This window comes from Pinus tabuliformis, chromosome 1_1 (assembly GCF_031772625.1).
Source record: "Pinus tabuliformis cultivar Carrire ecotype Pingquan chromosome 1_1, CPIR1, whole genome shotgun sequence".
Lineage (NCBI taxonomy): Eukaryota > Viridiplantae > Streptophyta > Pinopsida > Pinales > Pinaceae > Pinus > Pinus tabuliformis.
Genome location: NC_142297.1, coordinates 592,805,378 through 592,830,823, shown reverse-complemented (window position 1 = coordinate 592,830,823; position 25,446 = coordinate 592,805,378). Strand labels below are relative to the sequence as shown.

General features: G+C 36.8%; 1 protein-coding gene across 1 annotated transcript; it reads right to left on the bottom strand.

Moving 5' to 3' along the window:
* Positions 1–20,119: 20,119 nt before the first annotated feature.
* LOC149214653 (disease resistance protein RPV1-like) lies at positions 20,120–23,080 on the bottom strand. The gene is made up of 4 exons (XM_089390940.1): positions 22,411–23,080; positions 21,204–22,287; positions 20,872–21,096; positions 20,120–20,727 (listed from the first exon to the last, which is right to left on the bottom strand). Exons 1-4 carry the CDS (start codon positions 22,923–22,925, stop codon positions 20,239–20,241), a joined length of 2,313 nt encoding a protein of 770 aa, XP_089247066.1. The 5' UTR covers positions 22,926–23,080; the 3' UTR covers positions 20,120–20,238.
* Between the last annotated feature and the right edge of the window lie 2,366 nt (positions 23,081–25,446).

Sequence of the window (25,446 nt, the reverse complement as noted above, 5' to 3'; positions counted from 1 at the left end):
AATACAAAAATTTAGAACACAGTAGAGAACTAAATCTGTAAAATATTGTTCTGGGAATAATGGACAACAAACAAAATTTGCAGGAACTAAATCACATAATTTTCCATTACTTGCAAAAAACAATTATAAAGCAATTGTTCATAACCCTCACTGTTTCACTACTCTAGTGGAACACCTTGTCATTCTTTTATAGATAAATAAGGCTTTAGATTACAAGGAAATTCCATCATTGTTGTGGTGCATATTCTCTGCAAGATGCAAAAACACTAACTCTAGATACCTGGAAAGAGTGCACCCAACTTGCAAGAGAAGATTGCCTGTAATAGAGTGCTTCCTTACCTAGTAAAGTGTGCCCTCATCTAAATCTAACTACATTCTCTTCCATGCACTTTTCCTAGAGGTGGAAACAATGCCCAAAAGACTGAAAAAGAACTGAAGTGACACTTCTAAAAATGGAATTCCAGTGCCTAGATAAACTCAGAGACATGCTAAATATGACTCTTTCAAATTTTGAAACAGCTCCTCACTCAAGATAGAATGGATCTAAGCATACATGTATACATCATCCACAAGATTCCTACAAAAGTAATGTGCCTACTCTAGTGTGCATAATTAATTCACTTCAACCATCCACAAAAAACACTAATGCATAGTAACCAAGTGAACATAACTTGTTGGATATGATGCATTGGATCCTAAAGGAGAATGCCTTCTAATCTATAGGCAAACTAACACGTTGTTAAAGTCAAGGACCCCTCGAAGCTCAACCACCCTTACTTTCTTTGCCTCCTAACCTGCCTTCAGAAAATGCAATAGCTAAAAATTTTCATCCGGGTTCTTCTATAGTTGATTACCAGTTTCAAACCCTATTAGGCTTTCTACTACATGTTACCTCAGACCCATGATAATGTGGAGCAAGTGGAATGGGCAGGTGCAAGTCCTATGTAAGCCGCAACTACTTATTAGCCCAAACAGTTCTCTAAATTTGATAGTATGCTACCAATAGCGTTCTCCCTATTTATGGATGCGAAAGAAAATAAAATCTGAGTCCGGCCACCTATTCCTACTCATTAATACAGAGATATACACTTATTGGCCCAAACTTTATGTTGATTTCTTTTCTTTGTCCATGGTCTTGTTTGTCAAATTGATTCAACTGTGTTGAAAAGATCGGATGCAACTATTATTATAAAACATATCCATTGTGCCAACTTCGCTAAAATACTTTTCCCAAAATTTGATAGGAGTTATGGTGCCCTGCTACTTTACAGTCCACTAAAAATGAGAAAGGACAAAGGGGAATTCCTATATAGGTTTACTTTCCAATGGGATGTTGATTTAGTAGTGAGAAAACAATAGTTGGTTATGTCATAAGCCATACACCAAGTCTCCTATCGAGGGAAAGTCCTCCCATCACCGACTATGTAATTAGGATTGGATGAAACTGCCAGGTGACTTTGATGGAACAACTCCCCCTAATTTTTTTGAGATTTTAGATAAATATAAGTTTGACCCTTTCCCAAAGGCTGTTGATTTCAGGGCAGCTTTCATAAGAACTTTAAATTCTAAAGCTCAATTGACACAATAGAAACTTTAAAATACATAGTTTACCAGAATTTTTCAACAACAATAGAAACTGTAACCTAACTTACTACTCTAGTAGATAAATAGCTCGAATCTCAACTCAATTACACCAATATTAAGATCTATGAAAATGGTACCCTGAAATCTAGACTTTTCTACAGATTTGAAGCATAAACTTAAGAAAAATGGAGCATAACCTTTATTGTGCATTGTGTAACAAAGGAAAACAATCTTTAGTGATGCCTACATATCCTCACACACAACATTTTACCGAACAGACGGATGATGAGTCATTCAAACAAGATGAGATCACCTAGATTAACTTTGTCATACATAACCATAATGGATGCAGAACAACTGCAAGATCTGCATCCTTCAACTTTGTTGTTTACAAGGTTTACATAAGGTAGTGGAGTGATGCATTGTTGAATAGTAACTATGGGTCATTCATCTGCTCTTTCTTGTATCTTTGCAAGCCAAGAGGAGATTTTCCCTAACATCTGTAGGTTGGTCTAATATTACTTCCCTAGATTCTGAAGAATGAAATAATACACACAATAACTAAGAAACCTATTCAGCAACAAAGTGATAATATTTCAAAGGACAATGGAGTTTCCCAAAGCCTAGCAACTTTTATCAAAGTTATACCTCTCAAGCTACTGTTATAAATATACGCAAGTCCAAAAATTTATTCACATTCCTATGCACTGTGATGTTCTCCATACAGAACCCTATAGAGGCTAAGATAACATAACACCAATGACATGTAATCATACTCAGTTTTTCAATAGAGCCCATTAGGTCCGAGCGTTGAACCTAGGAGCTCTAATACCACTTGTAACACACCATCACCCTTTGTTTTTTTTTTAGGGGGATCTTCCATAAGTGTTCAAGATGTTTCCTCACCTCTAATCTAGTGTTCTTCTCTCACATGAGTTAAAATAACAATGCTTTCTGATCCTTTAGGGTTTGTAACAATCACAAGTTTTCTTACCTCCCTTAGATCAAATATTATCCCTAGTATAATTGTGCACTACTCTAAGACCTAGTACTCCAGGACATGGAGATAAGGTGATGAAGAGTCTCAAGAGAAGGAGCAAGTCCAATGTGCTATCCATCTCTAAGATAATATGGTCAAAACAATGTATAAGAGGTCCCTTTCCTTCCCCTATTTATATAAGAGGACAAGAAATCCAACGACGTAAGGTAAGGCTAAGCCTCTGCAAGCAATCCAGTCTTGTACAAAATCATATGCCCTCAACAAAAAAAAGGGCTACAGATTTCTAGGATAAATAAGGAGAATATTAAAGTACTAAGCATCAACACCCCCATCTCCGAGTAGCCATGACTCATGATAGCCACTTATCCTCACTCTAGATTCATTCTATAATAGTCTGTTTTAGACAATCTCTTAATTTCTTGCACATATTCCAAGGGAAACCATTATTTGTGATTGTTAAATATGTTTGATTAGCTCTTCCCCAAGAAGTGAATGGAAATTGGTAAAGAGACTCGTTGCAATAGGAAAAGGTCCATTTTGGGTATTTTTCTTGGCAGCAGAAAGCCTGGAGGTGAAGCTATTTGTTAAGATATTCCCTTGTTGTATTCATTAGTATGGGACCATACCTTGAGTATGGGGCACCCATGTCTCTTTAAGGGAAATCATTTGTTTTCATGTTAAAAGAATGATGATTGGGAGCTCTTTGGAAAAGGGAACTAGAGTCATTACTGCTCCAAGAATTTGGTTGGATTGTTATGGAACACAAGCACTTGATTTGCAACATGGTACAATTCGTGTCCTTGGCTAGGGATCAACTGTATACATTTTGGAAGCCACCGAGGTAGCTTTAAGAAAACAAGTTTTGCATGTAGAGCACACTTTTATCTCTCTGACTATCAAGAGTAAATCAGGCATTGTTTGCAACCCTCCCCTCAGCACCAGGCAACCATTGTCCCTTAGAATTTGAGCATTCAGAATCCCCATCTACGGTTGGCCTCTCAAAGCTTATATCATTACTGCTACGTGAGCTAGATTTGGGATCATCATCATGAAAATCACTATTGTTACAGCTCCAATCAATGTAGTAGATTTCACCTAATCTCTATAGCAGGAAACATGTTTATCAACCAGACATATATTATTATCTTCAAATTTGCTTTACAATCTAGGTAAGAGAGGGAACAATGATTTTTTTTCTGTATCTTCACATTAGAATTAAGTTATCAATGCCTTTCACATAGCACATGTTCTAGTGGTGCTATAATATTGGTGATGCAATCTAGTGTTAATATGATGCAAACAATCAACAAAGAGAACAACTGCTACCCCTAACTTTATCAACCTCGCCACAATTCAACAACTATTGAGAAGTTAATTCTACAATCGATAAAAACATCAAAACTAAATGGGAAACCAAGATTGAAATGAATGCTCGTTTGTTCATTTATGTAATTCTTCTAGTTACGATGCAATTTCTGGCACTAGTTCCTCGTGTTTGAAATTGAACGCATAAAACTTCCAACCCGGCTAAACCCAACAGACTCCAAAATCTAAAACAACAAACCGATCAAACTTCATCCCATTGGAGCTTGGTTGGGTAGTAAACTAGCATCTCAATTTAAAGCTAAAGTGGGGTGTTTCATATCTACAAAATGCGGTCTAGGGAAAAATGATTTCGGCCTTTTGATAGTTGTTGGCCCTTGGTCCTAAAAGTGGACTGGAGGAGAGCCAATGGCAACTCGAAAAAGGGCTCGACACATTAAAAATCAATGTTATTGACAAGGAGGTCTATGCTCCCATATTTGTTAATCACAGTCCACACTGTGTTGGCTACACTCTAGTCTGAGTGTTCATCACCATCCAACAAGTGCCCACCAGGATGCTTGTTAATGCCAAGGATCAAGTCGTGGCTACGGTTCAACATTTGTGCTAAGCAACCCAAGGGCCAACATGTAGTTAATACCTCCAATTGTGCATCTTGTGACTATCATCACATTGGGTTGCTCTGCCATGGAGAGAAAAGATTTAGGTCTAGTTCTTTAGTGCTATGTATATTTGAATCGCAATCCAGGGAGGAGTTTGTTATCCCCTTACTACTCTTCATTGATGCCCTTGGATGGTGTTACTAATAGCTGGATCTGGTATATAAAATTCCTAACAGAGTTAACAGGGCCTTGATTTGCTAGTGAGATTGACAGAGTGTTCAATTATTTACCAGCATTCCATTCTCATTGTGCTCTGCCTTGTTCAAATGGCATGCTCAAAAGAGATGCAACCAGATTGAAGCCCTGCATGCAAATTGTGGAATAGATATTCCTCAGACCTGGAATATAAATCAATGGAAGTATGTGTTATTTAGTGCAATGCCTTGGGGTGTGTTTTGGGAAGCACTTCTAATAGAGAAAAATAAGCCAAAAAACTTGAATCCTAACAAGGTTCCCTACCCATTAATAAGTAGAGATTTGATCCTAGAAATAACATTAAATGCAAGAGTGCAAGAGGAAGAATTCACCAAAAATTATTCTTGTTAAACCATAAAAAATGGCTATTTGTCTAACTCAACATTCATTGTTTATTGTAAAGTTGGTCCTTATAATCAATCTATTTTCAATATTCAAAGAAGACATTGAACGATGATAGAAGATTGAAACAAAAGTTGATTTTACTTACCATGTCAGAGTTTAAAGCAGTGCCCTTGCATATAATCAATGACTGAAGAATTTCCATTGCGACATTCCCAACATTTGTGTTCATGATTACTATTGTTCCTCTCCCCAATCATTCAAACTCTGTTCCCAGGAATTCATGATAATTGGTTAGAAAGTGACACTAAACTTGTATTATAAACTTGTAAATGCAACTCGAAGTAGATATTATAAATCATAACAAAGGAGAACTATCAAATCTTCTAGGGTCCTTCAAGCCAAAGACCACAAAGGAATGAGATGACCACCAGGACTATTGAACCTTAAAGAATCATTTTGCATTGAAGAAAAAAACCAAATAACATTGGATGTGGAGGTGAAATCCTTAGGATAAATGTGCAAGTCACTCTCCTTTATGAGATTAGACTAGGAAAAGAATTGAAAAATGTATAGTTTATGGCACTTTTATAGTACCTAAAACTCTATTTAGACAAAGAAATTTAAAAGGTGGAGGTCTATAGAATTCAATATTTGGAAAGAAAAAATTATTATAAGTGAAATGTTTGCTTGTTGAGGCAAAAGCATTCAAATGTATTTTTTATTTGAAGTGATGTTGGGTCGTTCCAGCTTTGAGGAAGAATAATTTTTCACTATGATCTTGCAAGTTCGACTTTTAAACTGTCAGGATCTCTGGAAATATTATTGTGGCCATGTGCTTTTCCAATGTCCTCCATTTCCCCCTTTTGTCACCTCACAAAGAAAGTACACCCATGAGGTCAGTCTATACCCCCTACTTCACATCCAAATAATTCTTTACCATTTTCAATTTATAAAACAAATGACAATTAAATTACTGCAACAAATTCATTTACAAGGATGATCATGACATCGGATCTCCAACATAGAAACCCTTTCCTATATCATTAGTTTTTAGTGCAAGAAAACAAACGAAGGAGAAATGGTTTGATTCTTCATAGTACGTGAACAAGACCTAACTACGAACAAAGTGTGTTCAAGAACTAATCTGCCATTTCTCCACATGTGCCATCACCTCAATCAATGTGTGGACTAGATTTAAATGCAATGCATTCCTCCTAAAAATTTTATCGAATTATACCTGTAGCTCATCAATTATCCTTGACCATTTTCCGTAGCAAAGACCACTTACCTTTATCTCAGTTTAAATTAACTAGTAATAATATTTTTTATAAATCAATCATAGAGCAATGATACCGAATTTGCTTGCATATTGACCAAATCCAAGGGGAAAGCATGGCTAAGGGAAACCAGAAAGAAAACGATAAAGAACATGCAAGTGCGGAAGACTTCTTAATCTCAAAATTCCTACTGATTCGAAGTTAGAGAAACAATGCTGAAATTTTGTCCAATATTTTATCGAAGTAAACCAAAAAGTCTCAGTAGTTGCAGACCAATTCCTTAGAAATAAATGCACTTCCCACATCAAATCCATTGCAGAGTATATTAACCATCAACAACACCAAAAGATCAAGTAATCGATCAACATTTCAACTAATTCCATCAAATAGTCTCAATATTTCCACTAATTTCACCAAATCATGTGAAGATTCTAACCAATTTATCCAAACCAGATCAAATACAGATCATCTCAAGCACAAGAAAACCAAAACAACAGTTTCCCCAACACTAAATTTGATCAAAGCATTTTCATTAGTTTCACCAAACACCCTGAAACTACAATAAAAAGAAGCAAAATCCCTATGCACATCTTGTTAAATTCACTGCATCTTCATTTTCCCCTTGCTCCAAAGCTCAATAAACATTTTAGAGTTAGCATTCTTATTCTTTCTTTATGCATTGACTCAATTTCATATTTCAACTACATGGCGCCTAAATATGAAAAAGTTTTATTTTGTAAAAAATCATTTTAAAATAATATTTTAAAATGTTTAATTAACAGAATGAATATATATGTAATATAATTGAAAACCTTCATTAGATAGTATTTTTTTTACATTACAAGATATAATGTCATAAAGGTAGAGAGTTTGGATGTCAAACATAATATAATAGTTGAAATTGGGAATATTTTTTTCTCTAGTAGTTTATATCTTTTTTAACTCAAGATCTACTAAGTGCTAAGAAGGATCTAATTTCTCGAGGTGTAAATTTTATTTATAGTGAAAAGAGATTTGGTCCTTCTAAATATTTGGTAAATCCAGAGTTCAGATGGATCTAGGCTAATATGGATCAAAATTATTTAGTAATGCATAAAATTTCTAGTAACTTGTTAACAAAAACAAAATTTACATTAGGTACCAAATTAATTTTTAAATTTTGTTGTTGATAAGCCCTTCTTGTCCTCTCATCCTTTCTTCATACATTAAAGTTTGGGAGCGTAGATAAACCTCCATGTATCTTATGCTTTTGAGCATAATGATATTCTAGTTTTTTAAGTAATCAAACAATTTTTTTTTTGGTAACTAGGTAACGCCTAGGCTGGGGTCAGCCTACTTATTGGTTGTAAGAAGATTGGTACACCCAGAATGGGATGCTTATCACCAGGATTGAGTGAGGCTTTAGTCAATCCCGGACACCGTTGGGAAGTTTAATTCCCCCAAAGTGACTTCCACTCCTCAACCCCTCCCCATGAGGTTTAAAACTGCAACCAAGCGCGGACTAAACCCCACGTAAACCTATTGGTTTATACAACTTGTTAGTTGGTCATATTTTTATTCTTGGACTATAGTAGTCACTTACATTAATCATTTTTAATTTTTAATTATGTGGCTTATTATCTAGTCATATATTTTAGTCCTGGACTAAATTAGTCATTTAAGTTAGCCATTTTTAGTTGAGTCACTTAATGTCTAGTCATCTATCTTATCCCTAGACTAAATTAGTCATTTAAGTTAGTCACTTTTAGTTCAATCACTTAACATTGCTCAAATTTAATAATAATTCACTTGAAATAATTGTGGTGACTAACTTTTTTAGTCGCGTAGTCACTAATCTCCCATTTTGTACTAGTGATGCAACCTGTGACCTTTCACCTCCCTTTTTTCCTAATTTCCATTATTTTCATAAATAAATGTGCCAAAAATGCCATATTGTCATTCCAAAGCCTTAGCCATTGCCTTTTCCAATTTCCTTAGCTATAAACAATCAAATGAAAACCCACTAGGATGTCTTACCCAACATTCAACTTGGAATAAGTGTCCCATCCGTCATGGTTATTATTTTTTATTTTATTAACTTTTATTACATGGAATTTTCAACAAATTTGTTACAGAACCCTCCCCCTTGGGGAACACCATCCTCAATGTTATACAACACCAAAACCTTAGCAAAACTGCTGAAAAGAAAACATACTACCCATGGAACTTTATAACATAGCTCGATGCAATATTTAAAATGATCACCCTGCTGAAAGAAAACCATCATGACAACATAATAACATGACACCCATACCGCTAATTGGAGCTTTATAACTTAGCTCATGGCAGTATTTACAAACATATACATATGTGCATATAGCAAAATCATCAAAACATATACCGGAACATATACCAAAATCACACCAAAACATTAAGCCAAAATTGTTTTGCCTCAACCAGAAAACAAGGAAGGATACATAGCCTGCATCTGATCTGCCATCTCCCATGTAGCTTCATCGGCCCAAAGTTCTTCCATTGCACTTTAACTTGCTTAATTGCTCAGTTCCTGAGCATGAACACATTTTTTTGCAATATACACTAAAGCTATGGCTGGAATTCTTCATCTAGTTCCATCTCCAATACAGACCTGTCAATCACATGATCAACATCCTTAAAATTCTTCTTCAGCAAAGATACATGGAAAAAATCATGGACTTTCACTATCGAAGGCAGTGCAAGGTTATAGGCTACTAGCCCAATCGTCTCAATGATATTGAAGGGTCCACAAAACTATGGTGTCAGCTTGGCACATGATCCAATCCGCAAGGAGCTCTTCTTCGGTTTGATGCACAAGTACACCTATTCCTCGACCTAAAACTCCTTGAACAACATGTTCCTATCTGCATAACTCTTCTGCCTATCCTATGTTTCCTTTAGATTCTTCTTGATCACCTGCATTTCCCATTCCATGTCTACCAACATATTTGGTCCAATCAATACCCTGCTAATCGGATCACACCCACTGATAGGAGCGTTACAACTCTACCCATACAATGCCTCAAAAGGAATCATCCTCAATGAACCCTGATAATTGTTGTTGTATGCGAACTCTACCAAAGGAAGATACTCCTCCCACTTTCATTGTTGATGCATCACATACATCCTCAACATGTCCTCCAATATCCATTTGACCCTCTCTGTCTGTCCATCTGTCTGCAAATGATAAGTTGTACTAAAGGCCAACTCTATGCCCAAACCTACAAATAACTCCTTGCAAAACTTGGAAGTGAACTTTACATCCCTGTCTGACACAATCCTCTTTGGAACACCATGCAATCTAACCACATCTCTAATGAATACCTATGCTACATCGTTATCTGAGAATGTACACTTCACTGGAATGAAGTGTGCAATCTTCGTCAACCTATCCATAATAGCCATGATGCAATTATGTTGTCTCACTGTCTTCGAAAAAATTGTAATGAAGTCCATGGAAATGACCTCCCATTTACACTATGGAATCACAATCAATTGTAGAAGTCCATCTGGATGTTTACATTCTTCTTTCACTCGCTGACAATCAAAACATCTATCCATGAACTCTGCTACATCTTTCTTCAGATTCAGCCAATAATAGAATTTTTTCACTGTAGTCAATATCTTTTGATAACCTGGGTGACCTGAATAAGGTTTCACATGAAACTCTCTCAAGATCACCTTCTTGAGCTCATTGCTATCTGACACGTATATCCTATCTCTGAATCTGATGAATCCATTCGTTGTAAGACAATAATCCATACCCTATACACATGCACCTGTACCACTACCTGTACCTATACCTGCACCTGTACTTGTACATGTACTACCACTTGTACCTCTACCAGTACCCTATTGCAACGTGTGCACAATCTCCATATACTTGACATCATGTTGACTTTCTTGCAAGATCCTATCCTATAGATTTTTCCCATATGAGCTCATATCTACCAAGTGATTTACCTATACCCACCTATTGAGAGCATCTGCCACCATGTTCTCTTTACCTTTGATGTACCTAATCTCGAAATCAAGCTCACTGATCGTGGCCAACCATCTAGCCTGCCTAGAGTTCAAATTCGATTGGTCAAACAAACACCTCAACCCAATGTTGTCACTCATAAGTACAAATCTCCTACCAAGAAGATAGTGCCTCCACATATTCAATGCATGTATGATCGCTACTAACTCAAGATCATGTGTTGGGTAGTTCTGCTCCTGCTCATTTAGTTTTCGGGACTCATAACACATCACTTGTCCATCCTACATAAGGAATCCACCAAGTAATCTCTTGCAAGCATCTGTGCATACCACAAACTCTTTGTCTGGATATGAAATCTATAGCACTGGTGCATGTGTCAACAACTGCTTAAGCTACTCAAAGCTAGCCTCACACTCCTCTGTCCATTCAAACTTCTTACCTTTCCTTTGCAATGATGTGATAGGATAAGAAATCTACGATAATTTATTGATGAACCTCCTGTAATATCCTGCCAGACCCATGAAATATCTCACCTCATCCACACTCTTAGGAGCTACCCACTCTATGATGGCCCTTATCTTCTATGGATCGACTGCAAAGCCTTCCTTGGAGACAACATGCCCCAAGTAGTGCACCAGAGTCTGAAAGAAATTTCACTTGTTGAGCTTAGCATACAATTGATTCTCTCTCAACAACCTCAACACTGCTGCTAAATACTCGCCATGCTCTTCCTCATTTTTAGAATATACTGGTATATCATCAATGAACACAATAACAAACTTATCCGAATATGGACGCAACACAATATTAATCAAGCACATAAATGTAGCTAGAGCATTAATTAAGCCAAATGGAATGACAAAAAACTTGTAATGTCTCCTAAATGCGGTCTTGTAAATGTCATCCTCTTTTATGCATACCTGACGGTATCCCGAGCTCAAGTTGATCTTGGAGAACATTGATGCTCCCTTTAGCTGATCGAACAAGTCATCAATCCTCGACAAAGGGTACCTGCTCTTGATAGTCACTTTGTTCAACTGTTTGCAGTCAATGCATAATCTGATAGTACCATTTTTCTTCCTTACAAACAATATCGGTGCACCCCATGGTGATACACTTGGCCTAATGTATACCTTGTCCAAAATTTCCTTCAATTGCAACTTCAACTCAACCAACTCAGATGTGCTCATCTTGTAAGGTTGTTTTGATGCTAGAGCTAGCCCTGGCACTAACTCAATAGAAAATTATACCTCCCTGTGAAGTGGAAACTTTGTAATGTCCTCAGGAAATGCATCCTTGAATTATTGTGAAACTGGGTACTTTCTTAATACATCCATATCCCCAACTTCCTTACCCTTATCACTAGAAATGTGCACCATGAATAACTTACACCCTTCCCTACGGCTACGCTTTTCTTGCATAATTTTCACCATCCTAACTGATGTGGCTTTCTTCTTGCCCTGCAAGACTCTTGGTTCCCCATTGTCATCAACACACTCAATGGCTTTGTCATAACAGTCTACCTTGGTTCTATGAAGATACAACTAATCCATTCCCAAAAACATACTATATGATCCCAACGGTAATACATTTAGATGTGTTGTAGTAGGCATACCATTCAAATCAAATGCACAAGCTCTTACCCAATGATGAACTCGCTTCTTTGTACCTGTAGCTAACTACACTAACCAAGACTCTACATGCAAGTCCTTACTCAAACCACACTTATGCACCAATTCAGAACTAACATAGATATAATTAGATCCAGGGTCAATCAAAACAGAAATAAATTGATCACAAATCTTACCGTCCATCTCAATGATAGATGCATGTTTTTTTGCCTACCTGTTGTCAACTGTTGTATAGATATGTGGAATACTCTGACCAACATCCCAAACAGTTTATGCCTCCTGTGCACTTTATATCTTAGGCCTACCACCCTAATTTTGTGGGCAATATCTCTTAATTTGTTCCTTGCTACATGTCATATACTCCAACCAACCAATGCCCTCACCTCTATGCATTTGTTGTTATGACCTGTGTCCATGTCTAGATGCATTAAACTTATTTTGTGGTGCCACATTCTCTTTCTCATCTGCATGTGGTAGCATTGTCCTCTTAGGTTGCCATTTACCTTTACTGTTGTCTTTTCCCTTCCATCCTTGCTAAGATTTATTCTTACGATTTGATTGCTCATAGCAATGCTTCAAATTCCTAATAAATTCCTCAAGTGACCAAGGCTCATCATACTCGATCCGATCTCTAAATGCTAATGGAAAAACACTAACAAATCACTAAACTTTATCCTTCTCATCAGTAACATATGGTACATACCTCAATAGCTCCAGAAACTTGGTCGTGTACTATTCATCTGTCATTGATCCCATCTTTAGCTCATAGAATTCTTTGGCCTTACTTTCGTAGTACCTCTCTGACAAGTACTTCTTCCTGAAAAGCCTCTTGAACTCTTGCCAACTCAATTCTTCTGTCATGATGTCTCTAACCCACTTAACATCTTCCCACCAGATGTTTTTCTACCTTTCCAGCTGAAGATCGCTTCATTGGCCTTCATGTTATCTTTGTACTCATGAAACTCAAAGAATTTGTTCATCCCAATTATCCAAGCCTTTGCATCTTCCGACTTCTTCACATATCCATCAAAAGTAGATGGTTTTTCTTTCTTAAAATCATCTAGTAAGTATCCCCTATCATTCCTCCTATAAGGATGATAGCAATGACGATCATGATGTCTATCAGAACTAGAACTAGAATAGTACATGTACTCATCGCCCCTTCTATCCAGAGTGTCCAATAATCTTCCATCTCTCACTGTATCAAATCTATCTGACCTGTGTCTACCAGGAGACCTACTGCCATATGCCCCATTAGTTCTATCCTCATGTCCATGGATGATCTGAGGTAACCCTTATCACCTCAAGTCTGACAAACTTTGAAGAAGTATAGCATTAACCTATGTTTCTTTCTTTTGTGCCTATATGATCTGATCATTATCTTCCTTACAACTCCTTATCTCTTCCTTCAAGCTTCTCAGTGTATCTGCCAAATCAGAAGTGTGCTCCACACCACACTGCTCATCTGATGCATAGGGAGATTCTATGTAGTCTACCACCTTGCTAGCCATTTGATATTTTTCCTACAATGCATAATATGTCAGATAAACCAAATCACAATAAATCAATGCACCTTAGCATAATTCGGGGAGGATACCTCATCTGTTTGATCAACAAATCAACGTGATACATGTATAACATAATCATAACATCGTATAGCCATATAACAAGTAAGTGCATCAACACATAAATATCATTCTAGCTAGGGTCCAGTCATCAATGCAAGGCCATATCAACAATGCATGTTATGACCTCATGCATGACAACAACCATTACTCCATTGTACACATTGCCACATGCAACCATCAACATGCATAAGAAATGCATAATCAACTACACATACGCATAAATCCATGTAGTTGAGCATAAGCGATCAATTCTTGTAATCAACCTACAAGGCTGACACATGTAATCAAAACATTCAAGAATGCACTTGACATACAAGGATGTAAGTAGGTGACATACAATGAACATGTAAGCGACATCTAACAATATGTAACCAGTCATATACTCATGATGATGCATTCCACAAAATAAATCATCAAATTCTCCATGAAAACCTTACTTTGACCATAATCAATCATCAAGAAAATATAACAAGCACATGGAATGCAAGTGTAAGATACACACATGCAACTGGCATGCATGCATGACCAACGCACACCGCTCATCCAGTCCGAGGGGTGAACCATGCTCTGATACCACTCTATAACACCCTCCTTCCACATTTACCCAATTAACTAGCCAATTGGGGTAAACATGAGACGAGAGGCTACTATGATTGGATTCGACCTCCTATGTGACCTTAAGGAAGTGGAATCAATGAAAACATCACACATAGTCATCCAACATCAGCTTTAGAATCCTCAGGAGATAAGTCATCCACTTAGACAGGTTGTCACTGGGTCCCACTATTGTTATGGACATCTTAGGCCTCAGTCGCTCCCATGCTATGAGAAAATGAGTGTCTAGAAACCCAAAGTCGCTCACAAAAGCTTTCCTGCCAATGACTAGAGACTAAAATTGTCAATTTTGTGCCAGCGACCCCAGGATTTAAGCCACTTTTTCAGGCCCAGATCCCAGGTCACTACCCAAAATGGAGTGATAGCTTAAAATCATTAAAAGTATAGGAAAACAATGATGCCAAAGAAATAAGTTGAACAAGACCTTAACCAGACCCCTACTAGCTATGACAGGCATTTCGCCAAACATATCATCAGCATGTAACCTACAGGTGTAAACAACAGAATTAAGTGTATGGATCTCATACTTATTTGAGAATCGCTATGAACCCTTGTTCCCTCATGTCATTTGTTGAATTATCATCTATTAGGCCTTAGATACATTATCCATTCATTTACAAGTAAAATCATATTGAGAGCCATACATAGCTGTTGTCATAAAACATACATATACCCAACATAATAGGGACAAAAATATCATAAACATATCAACCATAGAATCCACATATACATCAATACATTTACATATGAAAATCAAGGGAATGAATTTCTCATTAATGAATGCAATAAACCAACCGAAGATGGGAATACCATGATCCACCTGACCATAGAATGGTTGAGACAAATCTCTCTTCAACCATTCACCCCCGTGCCATATTCCAATCATGAATATGGGAATCAAAACAAAAGAACCAACCAGGTCATACCGAGACTAAACCACCTCACCCTCATCAATAGAAACCAGGCTTTACTGTAATGCATTTCGTATCACTAGGCTAGCACAATGAACACATCATAATAGGCTTTACCGTGAACTCCACCGGTCACTAGGCAAAACAAGCATGGATGCCACCGGATTTATCCACCTACATCGTGAGGAATTTTTCTGTCTCCTTGTCTCTCAAGCTTTACCGCAATCCAAACCTGGATTGCTAGGCCCTAAATCGAGACCCACTCTCCAGGCGTTACCGCATATCCCAAACCCAAGATTACTAGGCCCAACGGAGAGCAAAACACCTCTTGGCTTTACTGCATATCCTGTCATTAAATGGAAAGGATTCCTAGACCCACCGAGGAAACATAATCCTGGCTTTATCGCAAACCAGAGTCTGGCTCGAGGGTCACTAGGCCAGTGGATTTACCGTGATCCACAGTCTGGTTCAAGGACCACTAGGCCATATTCTCTATCATTCGGAGATCCACCCCACTCAACTTTGAATCCATCCAGTAATCCAGCTCAACCAAAACATGAGAACCCCATCACACCATGGCTATTCGGAAATGGAAAGGTTAGGCCGAAAAACATTGTTACACCTGACAAAACCCATGCCATGATAGAAAAGAACCACATGCAATGTCATGCATGCCAAGTCTAGCAAGGAAAATACACATGCAATTCGATACCTATAATGAAGCCTGTTGTAGCTGCTTAATCCTACCTTTCCCAAATTTACCTTTGCTTCCTCTTGCCTTCTTTTCCTTTCTTGCTCCAATGCCAAAATTGCTCCAAGAAAACTCTAAGTGTCCAAGAGTGAGAGAGAGAGAGAGAGAATAATGAGAGAGCTCTAAAACTCAACTGACAAAAAGTTACCAACTGATTCTCATAAGCCTTTTTATGAATGAGGCCTTTATTTTCTTCATTTTCCATTATTTTCTTTCAATTTCCTCCTCACATGCAACATGTGACCTTTCACCTCCCTTTTCTCCTAATTTCCATTATTTTCATAAATAAATGTGCCAAAAATGTCATTTTCCCTTTCCAAATCCTTAGCCATTGCCTTTGCCAATTTCCTTAGCCATAAACAATCAAATGAACACCCACTAGGATGCCTTGCCCAACATTCAACTTGGAATAAGTGTCCCATCAACCATGTTTATTATTTCTTCCTTTATTAACTTTTATTACATAGAATTTTCACCACGACTATTACATCTACATAATGGAGTTCCCATCCAGTTCAAGTGTTTGGAGGCAAGTCAAGCTCCTGATTGAGTTTGGGAGTGTCTTCAAAGTGGATCACCGAACCAATTCAAGACATTGAAGGCTCCTCAAGTTCCCCAAAAATTCTAAGAGAATTTTCAAAGTGGAGCACCAACCCAATTGAAGATGTTCGAGGCATGTCAGGATCTATGAAGGCTCCTCAAGTTCCCAAAAATTTCTAGGAGAATTTTCAAAGTGGAGCACCAACCCAATTGAAGATGTTGGAGGCATGTCAGGATCTAGACTAAGTCTGGGAGCATCTATAGAGTGAAGTACATGCCGAAGTCAAGACGATGAAGACATTGCAGATGTTGGAGGCCTGTCAGGTTGTAGACTAAGTTTGGGATCGTCTATAGAGTGGATGACATGCCCAAGCCAAGACTTCGAAGGCCCATCAGGTTCCCCACGAAGTACTCACTTCAAATAAGGCCAATGATATTTGTTTTTTAGGAGCCTATTACCTTATTTAATCCAATTGAGTGATACAATGAAATCAAGTGATATAATTTTTCAAAGTAGGCTTGATGGCTTGTTCCATCTTTCAAAATGGCCTGATCACATCTTCAAAGAGGCTCAATGTAGAGGGCCAATTTTTCAAAAGCATTTAATGAGCAATATTTCAAAACAACCAAATGACCTATTTCCTTGTGTCAAGGAGAGATTTTGAAATCATCTAATGAGGGATATTTCAAAATGGCTTGGCAGTCCATTTCCTCCATCATGAGGATATTTATAAAGCACCTAATACATAATCTTTTGAAATGGTGTGATGGTTTATTTCCTTGCATTTTGCAGACCTTTAGAAAATGCCCAATGGATGATTTTTCAAAATGGCCTCATGGTCCTTTTCTTCACATCTCTTTCAAAAGTGTTTGATGGACAATCTTTCAAATGACCTAGTGACCTTTCATTTAGGGAATTTTGAAGTCTAAAATGGACCTCCTAAGAAAAATGTACAACCAAAATAAACTTTATAACAACCAATAGGATTCAATATGATGATGTCAACCATGGGGGATGATTCACCATTTTTGGAGTAAAAAATAAAAAGATTAAAAAATAATAAACTAATAAAACTATTTTTTTCAACTCATATTTTCAACTTATCTCCCTAAGGTTTTTCTCAAATTTTGAGCAAGAGTACTCGTTGGATGCAAAATTTAATTCCTCATCCAAGGAGTACCCAAGTTGCATACTTTTGAAAAATGAGAAATACATGAACAATCGTGATTGCAATCATGTTTTTTATGTATTTCTCATTTTTTGTGTAGCAGAGTCCATCGAAAGTATGGAACATGGGTACTCCTTGAATGAGGAATCAAATTATGCATCCAACGAGTGTTTCTCCTCAAAATTTGAGTAAACCCCTAGGGATATAAGTTGAAAATACAAGTTGAAAAAATAGTTTTTTTCATTTTTCTCTCTAAAAGTTGATGATGTAATCTAATATTATTTTATTAATTCTACTATTATTTTATAATTTCTTTAGGAGGCCCATTTTAGACCTCAAAATTCTCGTATTGTTCCTTACATTGGGTTGATCTTTCAAATATCCTTACAGGAAATATTTTAAAATAGCTCAATGACCTATTTCCTTCAACTAGGCAAATATTTCGAAAGTTCCCAATTAGTGATCCTTAAAAACAACCCAATGGCCTATTTCCTTTCTATCCAAAAGAACTTTCAAAAGAGTTCTTAGGATCAATCATTCAAAGGGAGGAGTCACAACTTTGTGTTATTGAAGTAATTCTTCAAATGGACCCAATGTAAGCATGACAAGGGAGTTGTGCGTAAACTTTGACCCACATAATGCGATTTAATTTGAATGGAAATGTGTATGAAACCCAAAAAATCAAGTCTACAAAGAAGTGAGTTTTTTTTACTATTACTCAAGTGTGGTGATGAAGAGAGATGGTTACATTAAAATTTTGTAACATTGTAAAGTTGGTAATATATATATATATATATATATATATATATCTATATATATATATATATATATATATATATATATATATATTATTTTTATGTTCAAAGGACAAATTGTTCTTCTCCACTAAGCTCAAATCTTAAACTCTTTTTGAGTTATGAGTAATAGATATATATATATATATATATATATATATATATATATATGTGTGTGTGAGAAAAATTACATGTAGTTTCTATTCCACAAAGAGTGAAAATGCCTACATGAAAATCTAGCTCTCACTAATTTAATTGTTAAATATAAAATCAGTTTTTGTTAAATATTTTTCAATATAATACAACACACATAATGAGTTTATTTTTCCAAATAAATATAAATTCACCATCAATATTACTAATTGGGACATTTTTATCTCTACCAGGTGGTTTTCAGGGTCAACTTCTCCCAATAAAATTTGAACTAATCAGTTAATAGAAACTAAAGACCACACAAACTAATTAATCTACACCTCATAAATATCTATTTAATTAATTACATATACATATCTTTATATATTTTAAAATTTTAAAATTACACTAATTTTAATAGATTGAAAATACCATACTTAATATAAACTATACAAAAATTTTAATTAAAACCTTTAAAAAGAAAAACTTTATATAATATTATAAAGTTTTTTAAATTATTTATGCTCAAAATAAATTAATAATGAAAAATAAAAATATACAATAAAAAAAAATTATAAATAAAAAAAAATTAAAATTAAAATAAAACTTAAAATAGATAAATTGTAATTCACCAATAAAGAAATTCTACAGAAATATATGTTAAAAAAAAATAAAAAATTAAACATTTTAAATAGAAAAATAAATATCCATATCAAAAGCTTTTGATTTTATGTCTTTATACATTTGATAAATGTATATATTGAAATGGAAATTTGTTAAAATGATAAGTCGTCACATATAAATTGAGAGCTTCAAAGTTTGAAAATTAAAATATAAATATAATTTTTTATTTAAATTTTTTAAAATAATAAAGAGTTTAGAGTTATAGATAAAGAATTAAAAAATAAAGAACATCTTTTGAGTTACAAATATATTTTTTAATATTTGTAATTAAATTTATTAATAAGTAATTGAAAAGATATTAAAATTTACATAAATAAATTATGGGCTGAATTTTTATTATTAGATGGATTTTTAATAATAAATTTATTTTTTTGGTACAATTAAATATCAATCTAATAAATTTATAAATATAATACTAATAAATTTTAATGTATTCTTTTAAATTTAATTTAATTTAATTTAACCAAAAAAATTTTGAATGTTAATTTACACTAAATTTTAGGAGGTTAATTTAATAACTTAAAATAATGATACTTTGTAACCTTAAAATGTGAATTTTGTGATTTATGATTAATACAAGAAAATTCCAATAAAATCACTTATCAGATTTTATGTGGACGTTTGAAGCACTTATCGTTATACTTATGCATCATAAAATGAACCATCTTAACATTAATAAATGAAATATTTGAAAACAATCTTAATTGCAGGAATATTTGAAATATTTGACCACTTTATGACCTCGCCGGCTCTTCTTTCCCACGGCAGGGCAGTACAAGTCAACACACCCTCTGAGCGCCCGAAGCTTGATGCAGTCGGTCAAGTCAAGACTTTGGAGGCCCGACAGGTTCCCCACTGAGTCTGGGAGTGTCTGCAGAATGCGGCACCCGGTCAAGTCAAGACTTTGGAGGCCCGACAGGCTCCCCACTGAGTCTGGAAGCATCTCCAGAGCGCCGCACCAGCGCAAGGTAAGATTTTGGAGGCCCGACAAGTTCCCCACTCAGTCTGGAAGCATCTTCAAATCGTGGCACTCGGACAAGTCAAGACTTTGGAGGCCGGACAAGTTCCCCACTGAGTCTGGGAGTGTCTGCAGACTGGAGCACTTGCGCAAGCCAAGACTTTGGAGGCCCGACAGGTTCCCCACTGAGTCTGGGAGTGTCTGCAGACTGGAGCACCAGCTCAAGTCAAGACTTTGGAGGCCCGACAGGTTCCCCACTGAGTCTGGAAGCATCTTCAGAGCGCCGCACCAGCTCAAGTTAAGACTTTGGAGGCCCGACAGGTTCCCCACTGAGTCTGGAAGCAACTCCAGAGCGCCGCACCAGCTCAAGTTAAGACTTTGGAGGCGCGACAGGTTCCTAGTCGACTCTGGTAGCGTCTGCAGCTGATTGCAGTTCAAGTGAAGAGTTTCAAGGTGCTTCAGTTTTCCAATGGACTCTGGAACCTTTGAAAGGGGAGCATCAATATGCAACTCCCTCAATTGCAGAGGTGCCTGCAATGTTCACATGCATTATTAAAGTGAGTTTGAGCCTCTACAGCATTTTCGCATTGTGTCATACGATAACAACATGATAGTACAACAATTCATACACTGTTAAAAAAGGTAAATAGATCTGTTAAGAAAACAAATGACTACCTGAAATTCATGTTGCCAGAGTGTTTCCAGTTGATGCCCCTCTATATGTAACACACTTAAATTACTTAATGGAATCGAGGGAGCTAAAGAGGACTTCGGACAAAGCTCCCAGTGCAGATATACAAGCGGCGGTAACTGTTCACTGCTGAATATTCGTTCAACAGAGTCACTTTCAGTCCTAAGCAGCTGCAACATGCTTCGGTTGGACCTGCTAACTCCACGCACCTGAATTGTTCACCCCCAGCTGTTAGTTTTAAGATTTAAAAATTGACAGACAATTTTGATAACACGAAGCTATTTTGAAAGTCCGTCGAAAGCTTCAGAATACTTACAAATGATTGACAAGACATATTATCAAGAAAATTCTCTCTGAAATGCCAAAGACGACGGGGATATTCTAGTTCTTCAGCTATATCTCTGCCTAGGTCTCGAAGGTGGTCATGCATTCTGAGACAGTTTTCACCGTCCACCTCCACGAGGCATCTGTTTTCCAGCTTCCAAAGACCCAGCAACCCTTCCCAGTTGGATCCATCCCATACTCTTATAGCGGTATCCCTGTTTTCCCCTATAAAGAAACAGGCGATATCTAAAAATATTTGCTTTTCCTCTTTATCTAGAGCATCATAGTTAATTCTAAGTGTGCTACGTATATCTTCGGGAAGTACTTTGGAGGTTTTGCGCAATTGCGCATTCCAAAGCTTCAAATCATCTTTTCCACGAAGAAGCGCCCCAAGCACTTTAAGCGACAGGGGCAAACCATTGCAGACATTCAAAAACTCCTCAACCACTTTTTCAAATCCTACAACAGGACTGGGTTGACCGAAGGCATGCCAGCAAAAGAGCTCTTGCGAGCGCTCTGGATGGATGCCTTTCAGTGTATAAATGGATGACTCACCAATACCGGAGCTTCTAAGCACATCCTTATTACGAGATGTAATTAAAATTAAGCTACCTACATCAATAGTATCTATAACGGGTGCACATAATGCATCCAGTTGATCAATATGATCAATATCATCTAAAATGATAAAAGACCGTTGAGAAACTGTTTTGAGCCCCTCTATGCCTTCAGCGACGCTATTTATTTGTGCATTCCAATTAATCAGCTCCTTAAGAAGGCTACTCTGCAGGGAAGGTAAATTTCTGGATCTGACATCAAATAAGAAGCAAGATCGACTGTAATTTGATCTCTCTCGGTTGAAGAATTGTTTAGCGAGGGTAGTTTTCCCGATCCCGCCACAACCTACAATTCCCAAAATTGTAGCCTTCTCGCTTTGCCCCTGCAGTGACAATGTTCTGTCCACATCTTTAATTTTTTCATCAAGGCCAGTCGGATATTTGGCGACGTCGAGAGGCGGTTTGCGAGCCTTTTTCACTACTTGTTGGACGACCTCCTGGACGAGCTGCGACTCTTCCCTAACAATATTCAAATCACAGTTAATCGACTTACTAGAAATATCTACATAAATAATCTGTTATATACTTATAAAGCCAGCAAAGTACAAAACTCAAATAACAGGGAGAGTTGGAGGGTCTTACTTGTCCTTCAGCTCAAAACCGACTATATCCGCCACAGCAGAAAGAGCATTCCTCCATTTTTTTATGGTCTTGGGGCCGTGTCGTGGTTCGAGCTCGCCAAGATGTTGAGCATATTTGCCGCGCGTCCACCGAACTTCTGCGGGCTCGACTTTGTAGAAGACCGGAATTATTGTGGACCCCGACTCCAACATCTGTACGAGTTCATCGAGACACCATCTAGATTGAGCATAATTTGGAGATAATATCGCTACATGAACAGTGGCTGTTCGAATAGCCCCTTTGATTTGGGCATCCAACTTCTCTCCTCTTTGCAGTTCTTCCTGGTCCAGAAAAACTGATAATCCGAGTTTTTTAAGGCGATTGTAGATATCTTTAGCGAGTCCTTCCTTCACATCAGGACCGCGGTGATTTAGAAACACTTGATACACATAGCTGTTGGTATTGCCCTGGGAGGTGGATGCGGAGGATGTTCCGTCACCGGGGGGGGGGGGGGGGTAAAAGTTAACGTTTGCCATTGGATACAGAATAACAGAAAGAGCGCTGAGCCTCAATATTTGCGTCTGAAAGATTCAGGAGGGCAAGGTACTTACCAGCTGCACCTTTGCTATTATTGTCTGTGTATCAACACCACAATGGTTGGGCACAGGATTGAAAACAAAACAGCTCTGGAATGTGGTTGATCATTGAGCTTCTCATTTCCTTGAGCAGACCAAGTGGCGATATATATTTGAAGTTATATCGTAATCTATCAGTTCCTGTACGCGTATAGCGTTTGGAAGGCCTGCGTTCATTTCTTTGCGCAAATCTGCTTTACCAAAGATGTGATTCCTTCAGTTGGACCGGGACGGTGGGACCCAATCGTTTATGCAAACCAGCTTGCATCCAGCAACCCATGATATGATTCTTTGTGATGAGACGTTAAGTTTCTGACCAAAATAGGTGGCATCCACCGACATAAAAAGCAAGCGAGTGGGAGACTGGGAGCAGACGTCCTTGAGTTCCGTTCGCAAATCTGATTTACGAAAGATGTGATTCCTTCAGTTGGACCGGGACCCAATCGTTTGTGCAAACCCATGATATGATTCTTTGTGATGAGACGTTAAGTCTCCGACCAAAACAGGCGGCATCCACCGACATAAAAAGCAAGTGCGTGGTAATTTCGTGGTGTACCCATTCCGCATTTTACGCGTTTCCCCGTCGACCAAATGCTTTGGATAGACCATTCATCTTTTTTGACTGCGACGAGATATTTTGTGTTCGATTCACTGTCGACGACAGTTGGCGGTTGATGTTATCCCATTCTCTTAATGGAAACCATTGGCATGGCCGGACTTAAATTTACAATTTCCATAGACAACACTGGCCATGGATTTCAAATAAATGTTACGACAACTTCACATCCTTCACCCCTCTAATCAATCATTAAATTGTTAATTTTTTTTTAACTTAATGGTCTTACCAGCATAGTTGCAGGATAAATTTCATTTCTCATATATATGTATATTATTATTAGATATACATCGTGTTGAATTTGATTAAATATTTTAAATACTATTATTATATATATATTATTTATTTAAGTTTAGATATATTATTGTGTTACATATAAATTTGGTACAATTTTATGATATATAATTATAGTGTGGATATATTTTAATAATTGGTATTTATATAACTAACACAATCACATTAATAAATATGGTTGATATATTATAAATATACATGGAGAAGTTTCGTAAAAAGGTATGGGGAAAAGAGTTGGGTAGAAAGAAGAAATATTACATTGAGGAATTCAACCCTACGTGTGATCTACAAGAAAAAGAGTTCATTGGAGCTAGCATTTCGTGGAGGGCAAAGGTTCTTGCTCAATTAAAGACCAACTTACTAGGGTTGTGGAATAGGAAAAACATTTCATTTTGGAATGTAATGCATTCAAAGATATTAGAGAAAGTTATGAGAACATGCATTGTCTTTTTAGCCAGGGGATTGTTGGAAGGTTGGGTCAGCTCATCATCAATTTGAATCGGAAAAGGGTTGAATTGTAAAAAGCGAAAAACGGGATCTAATGGTCTCATAGACTATTTTTAGTCTCGTGGACCTTAAAATATCATTTCATTTTATATTAATTACATCCACAACCACATTATTAAATTTGGTTGATATATGCAAATAAGTGTATATCATATCACATTAATAATTATTAGATGTATGGTAAGGATTTAACATTAATACTAATTATTATATAATTATAATAATTATATAAGTAATAATTAGGTTTTATAATATTAAAATATTGAATTTTAATATTAAAGTTTTAGTAATGAGTTTAGTATTAGGGTTTTAGTATAGGGTTTTAATATAAGTAAGTGTAAGTTAAGTGTTCAACTAAGTGAGTAAGTTTTCAATTAACATTGAAACCTAATATTATAAACTTTATATATTAATATTATAATCCTGTTTGACAGTGTTGGACCTGCCAACATGTGAAGGGATCTCCTGGGTAAGAAGTTCCAACTAGGCCTCAGAACGTTTGGAGTAGAAGTCCTAGCAGTGGGTAGTACGGTATTGTCTTCACTGTGGTTGCAGGCAAAGGTAAGTAAGATGTCCCTGTTGGAAGCAAGGGTGTGGCCTTGCACCAAATCAAGGAATGTGCATGAAAGGCTCTAACACACGGAAGGGGAGAAGAGTGCGCCCCTTAGAAGCATGTGATAGCATGCAGCTTGAAAGGGAACACACGAGCTGAAAGACATCACGATATGGAAAGCAGGATAGCCGACTATCCAAAGTGATGAGTTATACCAACAAGACGCTTCATAAGATTCATATAAACACATACAGAATAGTTCATACATACATGCATAAATCGAACCAACGACATACTAGTGCATAGTGTCTGTGCTCATATGCAAATATGCATTGGTGGCTATGCACATCAACTGCTCGAAGTACATGTCCAGCTCCAATCGGACTTGCTTCTTTGCTTTCACCTCGGTGAGTGTGTCAATGGATGGGATCACATGGGTGCACAATCACATC

Coding starts and splice junctions, on each gene's coding strand:
- LOC149214653 (XM_089390940.1), bottom strand. CDS start 22,925: ATGGCAAACGTTAACTTTTACCCCCCCCCCCCCCCCGGTGACGGAACA. Junction 22,288..22,410: donor GGTTTTGAGCTGAAGGACAA/GTAAGACCCTCC, acceptor GAATATTGTTAG/GGAAGAGTCGCAGCTCGTCC. Junction 21,097..21,203: donor ATATGTCTTGTCAATCATTT/GTAAGTATTCTG, acceptor TGAACAATTCAG/GTGCGTGGAGTTAGCAGGTC.